Source organism: Cyanistes caeruleus, chromosome 17, assembly GCF_971803275.1.
Source record: "Cyanistes caeruleus chromosome 17, bCyaCae1.hap1.1, whole genome shotgun sequence".
In the NCBI taxonomy this organism is placed as follows: Eukaryota; Metazoa; Chordata; class Aves; order Passeriformes; family Paridae; genus Cyanistes; species Cyanistes caeruleus.
Window position 1 is genome coordinate 14,898,692 of NC_141717.1, and position 17,486 is coordinate 14,916,177.

Here is a 17,486-nt window from a genome sequence, read left to right on the forward strand (position 1 = left end):
GCAACGGCTCCAAGCTCATTAATTCCTCCTTTCCTTCCCCCCCATCCCGAAAAAACCCAAACCCAAAACTTTTCCTGGGCGTGGGGTGGGAAATCCTTCAGGAATTTCCTGTGGAATGTGCACGGATGAAGGAACAGCACAGAAATTCCCACTCGTGTCCCCAAATCGCCTTCTCCAATCGGGATTTCAAATAAAATGAAGATTTTAGGGATAATTCCCATTTTTTTTGTGACCCGAGAGCTGGTCCCAAAGGGAAAAATGAGATTTTTTTCCATGAAAACTGAGGAAAAGCAAAAATTTCCATGGTTTTCTCCCCCTGCCGTCCCCTCATGTCCTTCCAGGTCCCAATTCCTTGGATAAATTTGCTCTCCCTGGATTCAAACTGGGAATTCCCTCCTCATCCTAGAAAAAGCTGGAGTGGGAAAGGTGTTCCAAGAGGAGCAGGAGGTGGAAAAGATGGGAAAAGGGAGATGGAGGAGGATGAGCTCCAAACTCTGGATTGGAATTCCCTCCTGGCATTCCCAGGAAACCCAAAATGCTCCTGGAAAATCCCCTGGCTGGAGTTTTTCCAGCACTTCCAGGAAATCTGGTTGTCCTGTGGATATCCTGGTTCAGTGGGAATGTGACTTGGAAAAGACAGGGAAGGAAATGGACTCTGGATAAAAATGTGGAAAATTTGCTGCTCTAACAGCAAAATTCCTGGGAATGAGGGAAGAACTGGAGTGGAATTCTGGTGGGAGCTGCTAAAGGGAAATTCCCTGGAAATTCCATGCCCTGGGATCAGCCAGCACAAGGAATATTAAAATATTCCCGTTTTTCCTACCCAGCTGAAGTTTTCTCCATCGTCACCTCTGGAACTTAAGGGACAGCAACGCTTGATCCCTGAATTACAAAATTCCTGAGAAATTCTGTCCCTTCCATACTTTTATACCTCTTTCAATCCCCAAAATTCCAGGCAGGATTCAATCCACGGAATTTGTGCTGAGCTCAGCTGCAAAAGAGCCTTTTCCTCACTTCCTTTTCCTCCTATTCCAGAGGTTTTTCCTCCAAATTAAACCTGGAATTTCCTGGGAATGCAGGAATGCTCTGGGATAACAGGGATGCTCCAGGACACCGGCAAGGAAGGTGGGAAATGCTCAGCTCCCAAGCTCCGATCCCAAAAAAGCATTGCTAGAAAATCCGGGATACCTGGATCAGATCCAAAGGATTTGGGTCTAACGGTGGCAGTTGAGGGGAATATTCCAGGATCCGAATTCCAAAGGCTGGGAGGAGCTGCTGGCTCCAGCACTTTGTGCACTGGGATAGAGCAATTCCAGCGGGAATTCCCGAGGGAAACCAGCCCCGCCCCTTTGGCGGGAATTCCATCATTCCTGCCCTTATCCCAAACTTCTCCAGCCCTCTGCAAACAGCAGCTGGAAATTCATGGATCTGCCAGGACGTCAATCCAAGCATTATCCCAGATAATCCCACATTTATCCAGGTTTCCTCCTACCTGGAGAGATCCCATTCCCGGTAATATTTATGGACTGGTGACAACTTCCATGGAAAAAACAAGTTTTTCCCAACATCCAGACTAAAGGAACGCGGGACAGGCTCATGGGGAAAAAACAGAGCTTTGGGAAAAACTCTTGGCTTCCCAAACCTCTGGAAAGGGCAGCACATCCCAGAATTCCAGAGAAACCAACCCCATGGGATGCGCGGCCGGATCGTTCTCATCCCTCTTGGCAGCCTCGGCCCTGGAGCCTTTTTAGGGATTCTGCTCCAGCGTTCCCAGGCAGACAGAATCCCAGGGATGTCTGGAGCAGCGGGAATTGTTGGCACTGGATGGCTCCAGGAGCCTTTGGAAGGTGCAGAAATCCTGGAGAACATCCAGCAGGAGCCGGGAGCAGGACACGCTGCCGGGCCAAGAGCATTCCTTGATGTTTCCCTGATTCCCGAGTGTCCCTGATTCCCAACTCCCTGATTTCCTGAGTTTCCCTGATTCCCAAGTCTCTCTGTTCCAGACTCCCTGATTCCCGACTCTCGGGAACTGTGGGGTTAATCCTGGTTTACCCTCGGCCCAAAGCGATTCCGTCAGGGATGATCCTGCCTTGTTTGCCCTCTGTCCCAAGGGAAGCTGGAGCCGGATTTGGGATCCCAGGCAGGTCGGGATTTGGGATTGAACAGCCCTGTCCCACCTGAGCCTTTGGAATGAGCCCTTTCCCAATCCCAGTCCCAAAGGATTTGTGTCCCTCTGTGGCACCAAATCCCACATTTCGCTTTGTCTCCCATCCTTCCTTCCCCGTCATTCCCAATGAAGGAGGTGTCAGTCCCTCCTTCTCTCCAGATCCTCGGAGACGGGAGCAGAAATCCATGGAAACACCTGTGTTCTCATCCCAAACCTCCCAGGAATTCCCGGCACAGCAGGAAAATCCAAACAAACAGGCGGAGAGGATCAAAGAGTTTGGGTACAACGAGTTCCGCACGAATCCCACGGGATTGTTCCCAAAACATCCCTGTTTGTCACATCCATCCGACATCCTCCATCCCTCAGGAATGGCGCTGACATCCCAAAAACAATCCACACTGCAACTCCTGCTCCTAGCGAGATCTCCCAGGATTTTGGATATCCGGGAAAATCCTCCCTGCCAGGATGGAGGGAAGGGATTGGGAGCAGTGACCCAGCTGGAATTCCCACCCGGAATAGCCGCGCACAAACAAAGCCATCCCGTTCCTCTGGATTTTCTGGGAAAAACAGCCAAATACTGGGAGCATTGTGAGCTCGCACAATTCCCATCTGTCCATGGAAAGAGGGAAAATGAGATCCCAGAGCCCAGCATTTCATCCGCTGCCAAATCCCTGCTCCCGCTGTAGTGCCCAGACCGGATTTTTATCCAGGATAAAAAATAAAAGAGGGAAAATTGTCTTTTCCAGCTGCTTTTAGTCAAAGTTTCCCGGAGCGCTCCAGAGTGACCATTCCCGGATTTCCAGGGAAGTCGGGAAGAGCCCTGGACACGGAACTCCTCACCTGCTAATTCCCTCCCCTTGCTGCTTCAGGAAAAGGATTGGAATCATCCTTGCATCCCATTTTCCCAGTTTTCCAGTGGGAAAACCCCTTGGAGAAATTCTGGGATGGATTCCAAGCTTTGCTCCACATCAGAGCCCAGCCGGGGTCACATCCATGACCCAAAAATCCGGGGGATGCTTCCAACCCTTCCCGAGGACATCCAGGGATTCACCCCTTCCTTGCTAATCCCAAATATTTAAGGAAACCTCATGGATTTCCTCGGGAAAAGCCAGGGAATGACCTTGAGGGGTGGCAAATCCCAAATCCCAACGTGAACAGCAGAAAACGCCGCCCACGGCCCTCCAGGAATAAACAGACGTAGGAGATCCAATCCCATGGAAAAGAAGGAAGTTTGTTCCCGATTTTATGTGGATTTAAAAAAAAAAAAAACCCCAGGAAATTCAATGCAGAAATTCCACCTGGATTTGAGGGAAAATCCTGTTTGGATCAGGGCTTGTATCCCAAAAAATGAGCTTTGGGTTGTTTGGTTGCTGTGATTTTGGGGTGGGAATTGGGATTGGAGGTCGGGAAGAGATTCCTGCGCTCAGAAAATCCAGGAATAAATCCAGGGAATTGCACAGCCCAAGCGCCCCTGGAGCATCCCTGCTGGGATTCCTTGGATTAACCCCTCCCAATGAGCGCTCCCAGCCCCCAAATCCACGCTTTTCCTCAGGAATTCCCAACTGGAATATCTTATCAGCCCAAACCTCTGGAAGCAGAGGGGGAGGTGGGGCAGGAGCCTCTCCAGGATCATTTTTCCAGGTTTTTCTCGGCATTCCCGAAGGCAGCAGCGCTGATAAAACCTCAAAGCACGGCTCCTCCTTCTGCCCCATCCCCATTTTCCCACTGCTGCCTCCGGCTGGGAATGTTTCCCGGGAATGCTCCCGGCTCCGTAAGCTGATCCCGCCCCACCTGTCCCCTCCAGAACCCGGCTCCAGCTTTTTTTAGCCCTTCCAAAGCCTCCCAGTGACCCCTTCCCGCTCCAGCTCCACACAAACCACGTTTTTTGGGAAGATTCCCACCTGCTCCGGGCCACGGGGCCGGGAGAGCTCCAATTCCCAAAAATATCTGGAGCGGTTGGGAGGTTCTTGGAAAATCTGGGTTGGAGAGGGAGATCCCCGTGGGATTTATTGGATGGAAGCACAGTTGGAATTTTGGGTGACGCAGCCAAAGGCGGATCCGTTCCTGGAGCGTCCCTTGGGATCGGCCCCAAGGAACTGCTGGAAATTGGAGCTGGAATTTCACAGGAGAATTCCCAAAGCAGTGAACGCAGGGAAAAGAGGGATTTGGGAATTGGAGGGCATGGAGCGAGACCTTTCCCACTTCCCACCAAAGAAATCCCAGTGGGAGCAAGGCCAACTTCCCTGGAAAACACAACAGGAGAGCCCCACCCAGGGAGGGCACCTCGGGAAAATCCCAGGATTCTGGGAGCCTTCCCAATCCCATCCTTCCCTTCCATAAATCCTAAGGAAAACCCAACCCTGTTTTTCCTGGTTTATGGATTTGTGCTTTGGGAAGGGCGGGAAGAGAATCCAAACCCACACGGCCAGGAATTCCCTCTGTGGGATCTTTTCCTTCTGGGAAAATCTGGGAATTCCAGCCCTCGCTGCACCGATCCAGCCTCCAATCCCCTCATCCAGCTGCTTCCCAAGTGTCCCAGTCCATGGAATTTTTCCCAAGTTCCCGGTTTCCAGGTGTCTCTGGTCCAACACACCCAGATCCCGCTCTGAGGTGGCTCCAAAAATCCCAACCAGCTCTTCCCGAAAAATTTTAAACCAAGGATTTGATTATGGATTCTTTTCAATGATAATCAAATTAATTTGATTATTATTCCCAAATTCCCAGGAATAAAATGGGAACAATATGGGAAAATGGGAATAAATCCCAGCAAGGAGCTCATCCCTCCTGCTGCGATCCAAGCACACCAGCACTGAAATCCTGGGAATTCGGTGGAATTCCTGCTTTGCTGGTAAAAATCCATCCAGGTTTCCAGCCCATGTTTTGTTGGATGGGGAAGTTCGGGAAAGGAAAGAGCTCTGCTGGGAATTCCCAGTGGGAAAATCCAAGTCCAGCCTGAGCACACCTAAACCCTCTCCCAAACATCCTGCCTTGGGATTGTCCTCCTGCCAGAGGGGATTTCGGGAATGCCAAACCCAGAGACTCTCCCAAATCCAAAGGAAATGGCTTTTCCTCCCACAGACTCCCAAAGTTTTCCAACCCAAGCACCTGGAATAGGGAATAAATCCATCCCGGCAGCGACAACACCGTGCCCTTCCCAAGGCTGGCTCCATCCCATTTTTCTTATGGAATTATCATTCCGTGGAATATTTCAGCATCAACTCCTCCTTTCCACCCTCTCACGCCCGAGTTCCCCCCTCAGCACTGGAAATCCCAATCACAGTTGCTCCAAATGCCATTTCTCCAGCATCCAGGCTCTCGGGAATGCTGGGATGAGCACCCAGGATGGCACTGGCCACCTTAGGCCTGGCTTAAGCAGCAAGGAGCACTTTGGGAAGGGGAATTTAAGCCCGGATTTGCTGCAGGCAGAGACTTCACCCAACGAGAGCAGAGCCAAGAAATCACCTGGAGCCGAGGAGCTCCATTTCCCGGAGAAAAGAAATCGGGAATGGGATTTTTCCCGACTAAATCCAACCCTGAGTGAATCCTTGAGTGTTTTTAGGAATCACGACAGAACCAAAGTTGGTCTCAACACTTGGTGCAGAACCAAAGGAGCCCCAAATCCATAAAATCTGTGGGATTTTCCCTGCGATTATTCCTGCAGCTCCCAGCCTGAGGCAGCATTCCCGGGAGGAATGTGCAATTCCTGCTGGGCCGGGCGCTGGGGAGAACAAGGGGTTTGCGTGGGGAGCCGAGGCGGATCGATAATCAGCTAATTAATAAATAATGGGGTTAATAAATGAATAAATAATGGGGAGAGAAGCAGGCAGGGATGGGGGGTAGGGAAAAGCAGGAATTCTCCGTGCTAAAAGCTCACTTCCCAAAGATTCCCGGCCCAGACTGACAACTCCCGGGGAAAATTCCATCTCCTGGATGTCACGAGCCAGAGGCGAACGCTGCTGGATGATTATTTAACATTCCTAAAGCCGGGAAAGGACACCGGGAACGGCCGGGATTTAAGGGATTCACTGTTCCCTTCCTTCCCTGCAAGTTGCAGCAGAACAAAAGCGGAGGGGACTTTTCGGGAATGTGCCTTTCCCAGAGCAACTCCAGCTCCATTTTTCCACGTCGGGAAAGCTCCCGTGCACTCGCGGCTCTTATATAAACAGCGGAGGGGCTGATCCCACCCGGCATTCCAAGGAAATCAAGGTCGCCTTTGGAATTCCGGCGATTCCCATCCCAGCGAGCCGCGAGTGGAGTTGAGGGATTTTTTATTTTATTTTTTTTTTTTTTTTTAATTTTATTTTTCCCACTGGGAATTTCGGTGGGGTCGCGGCTCCGCACCCCTGAGCGGCTCCGTCCTGCCCGTCCCGGAGCCGCTGCGGGACCTTGGCGTGTCCCCAGCACGGGGGACACTGGGGACGCTGGGAATACCGGGAATACTGGGAACACCGGGAATACCGGGAACACGCTCCCTGCGTGTCCCGCTGCCACAAACCCCCCTGGTTCCCCCTCCGGCAGCGGGGACACGCCGAGGACACGCCGCGGCACGGCGGGGACGCGCGGCTCCGCCGGGATGCTCCGGCCACCGGGAGGCTCCCGGGGCTCTGGCGGTGTCCCCGGGGGTGTCGCGGCGTCCCGAGGGTGATCCCGAGGGAAAGGATATGGATTACAGACCAGCCTGAGGCACCAGCTGCGCGGGCGGGTGGTTTGCTTGAGGCAGAAGAAGGCGGTGGGTGCCAGCGCCGGGTAAGGCACCTGCTCCTCCTCCTCGGAGCCCGGCTCGGCGGGCGCCTCTCGGCCGGGGGAGCCGCTGGGAGAGCCGGAGCCGCTGGGAGAGCCGGAGCCGGTGCCGACATCCTCGGGCGGGTGTCGCGGCGGTGGCAGCGCCGTGATGGGCACCCGCACCTCGGCCGGGCGCGGCGGCTCGCGGCTCGGGCCGGCGCTCATGCTCGGCACCTGCGGGCCGAGGGCAGCGGGTCAGGGCCGGTCCCTTCCCCGCGCCCGGCCCGGGGATGCTCCGCCGGCTCCCGGAGCTCCAGCCGCACAACAAAGGCGGGCGGGGGGAGGTCGAGCCTCCGCCCGGGCGCGGCCGCTCCCGCCCCCCCCGGCGAGCTGGGGGTGCCCCCCACCCTTGGGGAACCCGCCCGGCGTTGGGTTTGGGGGGGCTGGAGGATGGTTTTGGGGGGCGGGGGTCCTACCTCAGCTGGGCGCAGCGCGGTGTCCCCAGGGGCATAGCCCTGCCTTCAGCTCACATGGGACCGGCGGGGATCGCGGCTCCGGGGAGTGGCCGAGCCCCCCCACCCAGGCACGGTGGCACCCCCAAAATCCAGCGGGGTGGGGTGGGGTGGGGGGTAGGGAGGCGTGCGGAGCCCGCCCGCGGGGATGGAGGATGGAGGAAGGCTGCGGAGAGGAGGAGGAGGAGGATGATGAAGGAGGAGGAGGAGGTGGCGGCGGGGGCCCTTCCCGAGCCTCTCCCGACGGTAAATCCCAAGGAGGCAGGAGGAGGCAGCTCCGCCGAGCTTCGCCCGTGCCCAACAGGAAACTTCGGATTTAGCGGGGGAGGAGGGAGAGCGAGGGGAGGGGAGAGCGGGGGCGGGGGCCGGGAGGAGCCGGGGCTGCCCCGCATCGCCCCCGCCCCCGCCTTTGTTCGGGCTCGGCCGGCGCTGGGGACCGGGGGGCGCCCGTGGCTGGGGGGCAGCGAGCCGGGGACCCCCCCGAGGCATCCCCGGAGAGGATTCGGAGCGGGAGGCGCGGCTTGGCTTCAGCTCCGGCCCCTCCAAGGGGGATAGACCCCCCCCAAAAAAGGGGGGACGCGTCCCTAATAAGGGAGATGGAGCCCAAAAAAAAGTGGGATCGCCCTTCCCGGCGCTGCCGCAGCCCCGGTGGGAGCCCAGGTTGGAGGGAGGAGCGGTTTAATAACTAAGCTCGGCTCAAAGCCCGGCTCTAAGCTCGGCTCTAAGCCCGCAGCGCAGCTCCTCCGGGGTTTAACTCCCAAGGATCCCAAGGAACTCCCAGGGATCCCAAGAAACAGCTCAGGGAAAAGTCCTGACAGGATCCAGCCCTTTCAGCTCCGCTCGGGAAGTTTTATTCCTTTGAATTCCTTGGAATTCCGTGAATTCTCTCGGGGTGCGGGGATGGGATCTCGGTCCGGGAGTGGATGCGCTCCCGTCCCCTGGAATGTCTGAAGGAGCTCGAGTTCATTATCCAGCGGCGCATTCCATTTGCAAATGCAGCTCCCGATGTTGTTCCCGGTTAATAACCGGGAATTGATTGGGAAGAGAGGTCAGGCGGCTTTCAAAGCCGAGCCTAATGGGGCTCAGCTTAAAGAGCTGGGATCTAGCGGCAATTCCAAGGTTTTCTGGGATGGTCCCAGGTTGGGATGAACAGAGTGTGGCGATTTTAGGGTGGGACGCGAAGGGAAAAGCCCCGAGAAGCAGGAGAGAGAGGAATGGGAATGACCTCAAGGACATTTGGGAATCCAAGCATTCCCAAAAATTCATCGGGATGATCCAACCTGGCTGCCTGTGGGAATGCCATGGGGATAGGAGGGGTACGGGAGGAAGGGTCGGGAGGAGGCACATGGGAAAATCCATGGGAAAATCCGAGGGAAGGGAAGGGAAGGGAAGGGAAGGGAAGGGAAGGGAAGGGAAGGGAAGGGAAGGGAAGGGAAGGGAAGGGAAGGGAAGGGAAGGGAAGGGAAGGGAAGGGAAGGGAAGGGAAGGGAAGGGAAGGGAAGGGAAGGGAAGGGAAGGGAAGGGAAGGGAAGGGAAGGGAAGGGAAGGGAAGGGAAGGGAAGGGAAGGGAAGGGAAGGGAAGGGAAGGGAATCACCAGGATCTCCTCCCAGTTGAATTCCACTTGAATTCCTTCCCTGGGGTTGAATTCGCTCTGTTCCCTGTCCTTTCTGCCGATGTTTTCCACAAAAACTGGGATGAGTTTGTGGGAATTCTGAAGGATTTGGGGTGTTCATCCACATTGTATCCCAAGCTTTTGGGATTCCTGGCTCTGGGAAAGAGAATTCCAGAGTGATGAGGAGGATCCTTGCTCCAGCCACATGCCTGGAATTGCTCAAGGTGTCCAGGTGGAAAAAAAAAATCAATTTTAATTAATTCCAACCCAATGGAATTGACTCAGGAATAAACAGAGCAGGATCTTCCCTGTTCCTCCCAATTACATGTGGGATCCTCAGGAATTACGAGAGGGAATAAATCCTCATGCCAGGAAAGTGTGGGCTCCTTCCCATAACCACCACAGCTCCAAGGATGGATTTGGGATGGATTTGGGGATGGATTTGGGATGGAATTGGGGATGGATTTAGGGATGGAATTGGGGATGGATTTGGGGATGGAATTGGGATGGATTTGGGATGGATTTAGGGATGGATTTAGGGATGGAATTGGGATGGATTTGGGATGGATTTGGGATGGATTCAGCACATCCTGCTCTCCTGGAAACCCCGCTGGAAAACGGGAATTTCATTGCCTGCCTTTGGGATTCCTCCTTCTCCCCATTCCCATTTCCCTCCACTCCTGATTCCCTCTAAAAGTCATCCCAGGCTGGAGAATTCCAGAGTGGGAAACTCCAGAAGAGCTCCACCAACCCCCAGCCACATCTTCCCTCTGGAATTCAGGATTTGTCCTAGATTTGGGAGAAAAGTGTGGAATCCCTGCTTTGCGCTGTTCCCTTCCCGGCACCAAATCCCAAATCTTTGGGACAAAATCATTGGAATTGCTGCTAATTCCTTGAATTAATTTTCCGGGATGCTGACGGAGAGCTGGATGTGTTGGAGGAGTTCATCCAGGAAATGTCGGGATGAGTTAAATCAGGAATCGTTGAATTTGGGATCTGTGGAGATTCCTGATCCCTTTTCCATCCCAGAAATCGTTTGGCTTTTCCCTTCCAGCCTCAAAGTCAAATCCAAGGTCAGGGAACACATCCAGAGGGGAATTTGCATCCCTGCTAAAGTTTGGGATGGATCAGGGAATGTTCTGGCTGAGGATGGATCAGGAAGGAACAAACACATCCCGAAAGTGCCAGGGAACAACAGCCGGGATTTGCTCCGGCTCTGGGAGCCACATCCGGCTCTTCCCAGGATTTTTTATGGATCACTCTCATCTCCATCAATGCTCCACTGGTTTCACTGGGATTTACGGCATTCCCACCCTAATCCCAGGATTCAGATCCTTCAACACATCCCTGGAAGTTCTGAGGGATCCCAAATCCCCGGGAAGGAGCAGCCAGGGATTTCTGGTCCTTAATCACATCCCAAACTCCTGGAAGTTCTCTCGCTTCCCAGATCCCATTCCCGACCCTCTCCAGCTTTGGGAATGTCGCTTCCCGCCTCCATTTATCCTCTTGGAAAAGGGGTTCGGGAAGAGCGGGATCCCATCTCCATCCATCGTGTGCCCTCTGCTGGCAGCCTCTTTTCCAGGGAAAAACGGGAAAATCCCGCCGGGAAGGATTTGGGGCTGCCCTTCAAATACGGGAAAATCCTTGGATCCCATCTGATCCTCACGGGAATTTCCTTCTGCTCTTCCAGGAGCAGGGAATGAGCTGATGGATTTCCCTTGGATCCTTCAGGAGCTCCTGAATCCCGGTCATTCAGATCCCTGGAATTCTCTGCTTCCAAGAGCCCCCGGTATCGCCCTATCCCTGAAATAAATGAGGGAGAAGTGGGGATTGGTGGGATTGATCCCAACTATCCAAGATCAGCGGGAGAACCACGACAGGAGCGGTTCGAATTCCCTGTTTTCCAGAGAAGTTGGGATTCCCCATCCCTGGAAAAATCCAAGGCCAGGATTTGGAGCAACCTGGGAATGGGATCATCCCTTTCCCACCCAAACCATTCCAGGGATTCCATGAAACGTGGGAAAACCACGGGAAAAATGGAAGGCAACACTGATGTTTTCCAAAAAATCCATTTTTAAGGGAATTTTGGATATTGGGAATAACCCACCCGAGCCACCTGCACTTCCTAAATATTCCCAACAAAGTTCCTTCCCTCATCCAAACTTGGCATTCCTGGAATTCAGGTCGGCACCTGCAGGTCCCAGAATTCCACTTCCAAGCTGTGATTATTTTTTTTTTGGGAAGCTCAGCACTTTCTCCGATGGGAATTTTCAGCCTGGAATGAGGTCAGGGAACCTTTGGGCCGGGTTAAAAAACCTTGGAAAACTCAGAGTTTCTTCCTGCTAATCCTCAGGGATGAGTTCAGGGAGGAATTCACCTCCTCGGGCCAAGGGGGAACGAAGTCATTTAATTCCTCTTTTTTATCCGGGAAATTCCTTCACCTCCTGGATCCAAACCAATCTTTTTTGGGATAACGAGGAAGGAATGAAGCTGGAAAAAAAGGGAAATCATCTTTTCCGTGGATAATTGGGATGAGCTCCTTATCTGGCCCCTAAAAACCGGGAGCAGGAGGGGTCAAACGAGCCCAAATGATTTGGTGATCCCGAAAAATGAGGTGAGAGCTCCGGAAGCTCTGTCCTCAGCCAAATTATCCCATTTTTTGGGGGGGGATAGAAGTGAGGGGACACAGCTCCGAGGGCCACTGGAATTCCTGGTGCTGCAGAAACGGGGCTGGGGCTTCTCTTCATCCCTTTTTCCTGGGATTTCCAGCTCCTCCTCATCCTCATGCTGGTCTCATGGAGAGAGAAAATTCCCAAATATTCCTAAATATTCCTAAATATTCCTAAATATTCCTAAATATTCCTAAATATTCCAAATATTGGGAGGAAAATGTTTAATAATCCTCCCATTCCCAGCTTTCCCTCTCCGGTCCTGCCCATCCCGCTCTGGACTTGTCCGGAATTCCCAGATTTTATTCCTTTGGCAGCTTCTAAGTGCTCTGGTTGTTACCCCCAGGTGGGATAAAAGAGGGAAAAGCAGAATTTTTAGGGAATATTTGTTTTTCCAGCCTTTTTTTCCTCCCATTTTTTTCCTGCATTTCCATGGTTTATGTCCCTGGAATCCTGGGATTTGGGGATTTTCCATCCCGGAGCAGCAGCAGGGTTGGATAAATCCAGCTGGGAACCTCCAACATTCCTGGGATACGGATTCTGCTCCATCTTTATCCCATTCCTTTCTTAAACTTTCCCTAAAAATGGATTTATTTGGGATTTTTTTTTTTTCCTGGAAATCACCAACAATTTTTATCTTCCCAATTTCTTTCCTGCCTGATCCTGATCCCAGACCCGGAAAGGGGAATTTTGGGAAGAGGAGGAAACTTTTCCTCCTCAAAATCCAACCTCACCTCAGGCCAACAACAATTCCCAAACATTCCCAGACTTTTCCTGCCCCACAAATCCCAGAAAAACCTTCCTGGCCCTCAAAGTTCTTTCCCTGGAGCAGCTTTTGTGGGATCAGCATCCCGGGATTTGAGATGGGCAGGGATATTCCAGAGAATTCCCATCCCTGGGAGTGTCCAAGGTTGGATGGGACTTGGAGGAATTTGGGATAGGGAGAAGTGTCCCTGCCCATGGAATTGGATGAGCTGTAAAATCCTTTCCATCCCAAACTTTCCTGGGATTTGATGATCCCGGGGTTTGATGATCCCGGAAGGAATGAGCAGCAGGACGCACTGGAGTGGGTTGGGAATGTTTTAGATCCGGGTGGGAGCAGTTTGGGATTGCTCAGATTCTGTGGGATCACCCCAGATTTCTGGGATCACCAGAGACGTCCTGAACCTCCTGAGGGGCTGAAGAGCCAGGAATTCCCTCCCAAATCCATAAAAAAAACAGGAAAATAGGAATGAAATCATGGCTGATCCCAGCTCCAGAAGACAAAACCTTTCCCATTCCAGAGCTTTCCCTGGATGCTCCAGACCCGGAGGGAAGCACAGCCCGGAGCTCATCCCAGCAAATCCAGCTGGAAGATTCCGGAAAATTCCCTCTGGAGCAGCTCCCAGCCCTGCGGCCTCATCCCTGCTCTGCTCCGGCCTCAAACATTCCCGGGAGGCCTCGCAAAGCCCGGCCTGGCAAAGCCCGGCTTTGGCTCCGGGGCCTGGATGGGAACAAATCTTTGGGAATGATCCAGAGGCTGAAAGGATCCTCCACAAGGGAATTCCAGCCAGGGAAAAGTGGGATAATGGCTTTAATGCGGGAGTGGGAAAGGTGGGAAGGAGCTCCCTCCGGAGCCCGGCAGCTTCTTCCCATCCCGCATCCCAAGGATAATTTGGGAATTTTCCTTTAATCTGCTTCGCTTTCCTTCTGTTCCCGATGTCCAGCCCGGCCTCCAACCCAAATTCCCTCAGGAATTTCCACAATGGGAATGCTCAGCTTCCCTAAAAGCCCTGGTGTGCCGGTCTGGAACAGCATTCCCAAAGAATCCGTGTGCCTCATCCCGGGAATGTGCAAGGACGGAGCTTGGAACGGCCGGGAATCGTGGGATGGAACTGGATGAGATTCCCAGCCCAAACCATTCCCTAATTCCAAAGGTTTGGGATTGCCCTGCAGGGGGTCTTTCATTCCAGCAGGATTCCCAGGGAAAGCTTGGAGCAGCTTCCCAAGATTCCGGGCTGTCCCTGGGGTTCATTCCTGCTTTATTTCCTGTTTCCAGTGGATTTTGGGGATCTTTTGGCTCCAATAAATTGATCCAAAGGAGATAAGGAATAACAAAATTCCCAATTCCATTTCATCCTTGCTCCTGGCTAAATCCATGGATTTCTTTTGGAATTCTCTCCCTGGATTTTCCCATCCCAGCACTGCCACTGGAGTTTGGGAATCATCCCCAAAAATCCGGATTATTTTGAGTTTTCGAGGATCAATTTTGGAAGATTTTTGTCAATTCCCATTCCCACCCATCCCAGAAAATCCCTTCCCGTTTCCTCCCACAATTCCAAACCTTCCTGATCCACAACAGCTCAAACTCGGGAATTCTGTCTTTTTCATTCTTTTCCATTGGATTTTCCAGCTGCATTCCCTGATTTTCCCTCTTCCATGGCCTTTGCTGCTGGGAGGGAATCCCTGCTCCACTCAGGAATTCCCAAATTCAGGGAATGGAATTCCCGTTGCCTGTGGCAACTCATTGATGGAAAAATCCTCCTTAAAATTCCTTTTTTCCTCCCAAATCCAGGAATTCCATCTCTTTCCCGAGTAGAAAACCAGGAATTTTATGGATTTTTGACCTCCAAGCTCCCCCTATTCCCTATTAATTAATTAACCCTATTAATTTTCCCCTTAATTTTCTTTCATTATCCCTTAAAATTCCTTTAATTTCCAACAAGCTCCTTGTGCCGCTGATTATCCCAAGGCACAACAATTCCAAACCCTCTGGAATCTTGGAAAAATCACCTGGAAGTCACTGGGAAAATCACTGGGAACAGCTCCTGGGAATTCTGCTCCTCTCCCAAATATTCCTGTTTATCCAGGCATTCCGTGAAGGAAAGGGGTTCCCTCAGGATTCCCTCCCGGGGTTTTTCCCGTTTTTTTTTTATGGAATGTCGGCTTTAAAGCGGTGGAGTGTGAAATCCTGGGCGTTTCCATGGGAACCAGCCGGGTTTTCCTGCCGAGGATTCCCGCTGACCTCACTCCCGCTGGAATCTCTCCCACTCTCCGCTGGTGTTATCCCGTTTTCCCCTCGCTTGGAATTCCCACTCTCCTGGATTTCCTTCTTGCCATTCCAAGGATGGAGAATTCCCGGCGCCAAAAAATAATAAAAAAAAAATGGGATAAAACCACCTCAGTTTGGTTTTTCCAGGAAAATCCTCTCAGCTGGGTGGGAATGATTGAAATCTCTGGGAAAAATGGAGAGGGGACATTCCCAAGGGTATGGAATGACAGGAAAAGGGGGAATGGCTCCCAACTGCCAGAGGGCGGGGAAAAATGGGATTTTGGGAAGGAATTCCTGGCTGGGAGGGTGGGAGGGGCTGGGCTGGAATTCCCAGAGAAGCCCCTGGATCCCTGGAAGCGCCCAAGGAAAGGCTGGATGAGGATTGGAGCACCCCGGGATAATGGGATGTGCTGGGCTTGGAATGGGATGAGTTTCCCAATTCCAGGAGCAATCCAGGATCATCCCAGCCTCACCATTCCAGGGTCAATCCCACAAAATGGGGAATTTTGGGATAAAACAAAAAGATGGAAAAGGGCAAAATGAGCCATCCTGGGAATGACCCGGAGCCTCCAGCTCATCCTGGAATGGGAAAGCTTTTCCAGGAAAGCTTTTCCAGGAAAGCTTTTCCAGGAGGCTCCACAAGATTCGGGGAGGAAAAGAATTCCTCCTTCTTTCCCATCAATTTTCCAGCCTTCAGTGAAAGGCCGGGATGAAAGAATTCCTGAATGTCCACGGCAGGGCTGGAACGGGATGCTCCGGAAAATCCCATCCAATACAAACCAATCCCACCAAGGAAATTCCCATCTCCCAATTTTCCAGCGGTGTTTTCCCTTCCTCGAGCAGGAACAAAGGGATCAAAAGTTCCTTCAGGAAAAGCCATCCCGAAAAGTCATGGAAAGGGCACATGAATAAAGGATGAGCCGGGAGGAGGCGGAAACGCGGGAAGAGCAGCGGAGCCTCATTATCCCAGATCCCAAAATTCCTCAGGAGGCTCCAGCGGAGCTGAGCCCGTGAATATTTTATAGGGAAGCTCCCGTTCCCTTCCTGCTTTTCCCTTCCTGAAAGAAGCTTTGGAAAACAAGGAATGATCCCTGTGTGGAAAACAAGGAATGATCCCTGTGTGGAAAACAAGGAATTCAATCCAAAGAAATAAAGGCAAAGAGGGAAGAAAGGGAAGAGGGAATATTCCAGCCTCCCAAATTAAATCCGCTTGGAAATCCTTCTCTTTTCCTGAAAAGAAGGTTAAGGAAAAGAATTCCAAAGGTTTTTTTTTCCAGAGGCATCCGTGCCTGGAACAGCTCCAGGAGCTCTCCCGGAGCTGCAGCTCCCAAGGAAAGGAAGGGAAGGGATTTTTGCAGCTGTTCCGTGCTCCCAAATCCGGCTGATCCAGAGGATTCCCTGGCTGGGATGGAACATTCCCTGGGCTCGGAAAATCCGCACTGAGCTTCTAACAGGATTTTCCCTGGATTTGGTTAAAATAGGGATTAAATCAAGTTCAAACCCTCCCCCTCCCCCCCGCCCCGGGCGTTTCTCCCTTGGATTTTGCATCCAGGAAATTTGGAATTCCATCACTTTATCCTTGGCCGCCTGCGGATTCCAACTCTTTTCCTGCTCCACAGAAGCAGCCGGAGAATTCCAAGAGCTCCCAGGAATTCTGGCCTCCCCTCCGATCCCAGGATCAGCGGGTTGGGCCAGGACTGCCTGTGGGGATGGATTTGGGGATGGGAGCAGCCCCGATTCCCTGGATTCAGCAATTCCCGTGGGATCCAAAGGCTCGGACACCCCACCCACCCTGCCGGGACAAAGCTCCAGGAATTTGGGAACGCGGCCTTTTCCCCCTGGAGCCGTGGGATGCGGGAATGTCCGGATCCCCCAAAACTCCAGGCACAGCACTGGGATCAGATCCAGCAGCACCTGGAATAGAGAAATCCCCCCCTTCCTTCCCCAAATCCCAGCACATCCAAGTTTTCCCTTTATCCCGGAGCATTTCCCAGTCCGAACGCCGGGAATGGAATCCCTGTGTTCCAATCCCGCTCCAGCCCGGATAAAAATTCCTCCCTCTGGCGCAGCCACTTTCCTTCATCCCAAAATTCCCTTGGATGTGCCCGGCCCCTCCCGTCCCTCCACACCGGGAGCGGCCAGCCGGGAATGTTGGGATTGGGATCGCTCCAGGTTTTTTTCCCTGCTCCAGACGGGGAATTGGAGCTGCGGGGGCGAGCGGCTCCTGCAGGGATGGGAGTGCCGGGAAAACCGGGAAAGGACGCGGGAATACCGGGATAAGGACAGGGAAACACCGGGATGAGGGGCATGGGAACACCGGGATGAGGATGGGAACACCGGGATGAGGGGCATGGGAATACAGGGATGAGGACGGGAACACCGGGATGAGGATGGGAACACCGGGATGAGGACGGGACCACAAGGAAGGGACACGGGAACACCGGGATGTCGGACAGGGATTGGGACGGTTTGGGATGAGGACACGGGAACACCGGGATAAGAACAGGAACACCGGGATGAGGAAAGGAGCTCTGGGATGAATACTTTATCCCGGTGTTCCCTTTTCCCGGTGTTCCCTTTTTTCCCCTTTTTTCCTCTTTTTCCCCTTTTTCCCCATTTTTCCCCCTTTTCCCCTTTTTCCCCTTTTTTCCTCCTAGTTCCCCTTCCCCCCCATTTTTTTCCCTTTTCCCCTTTTCCCATTTCTTTCCCCCTCACCATTCCCGGTTGAACGGAACCGCGTCCCCGTCACCATGGCAACAATCCGCGTGCAGT

General features: G+C 52.9%; 1 protein-coding gene across 3 annotated transcripts in view; it reads right to left on the reverse strand.

Annotated features, from left to right (window-relative positions):
* Positions 1–17,483, reverse strand: part of CACNA1H (calcium voltage-gated channel subunit alpha1 H) — a 151,465-nt gene extending 133,982 nt beyond the window's left edge. Inside the window, exons 1-3 of one of the 3 annotated variants that reach the window (XM_086854955.1) lie at positions 17,430–17,483; positions 7,366–7,567; positions 6,831–7,123 (exon numbers count right to left, since the gene is read on the reverse strand). In XM_086854955.1, the coding sequence (XP_086711081.1) occupies positions 6,831–7,114 (284 nt within the window). In that variant the 5' untranslated portion in view covers positions 7,115–7,123; positions 7,366–7,567; positions 17,430–17,483. Of the gene's footprint in view, positions 1–6,830; positions 7,124–7,365; positions 7,714–17,429 lie in introns of those variants that run through there. The other 2 variants (XM_086854956.1, XM_086854957.1) reach the window with 2 other exon arrangements.
* Between the last annotated feature and the right edge of the window lie 3 nt (positions 17,484–17,486).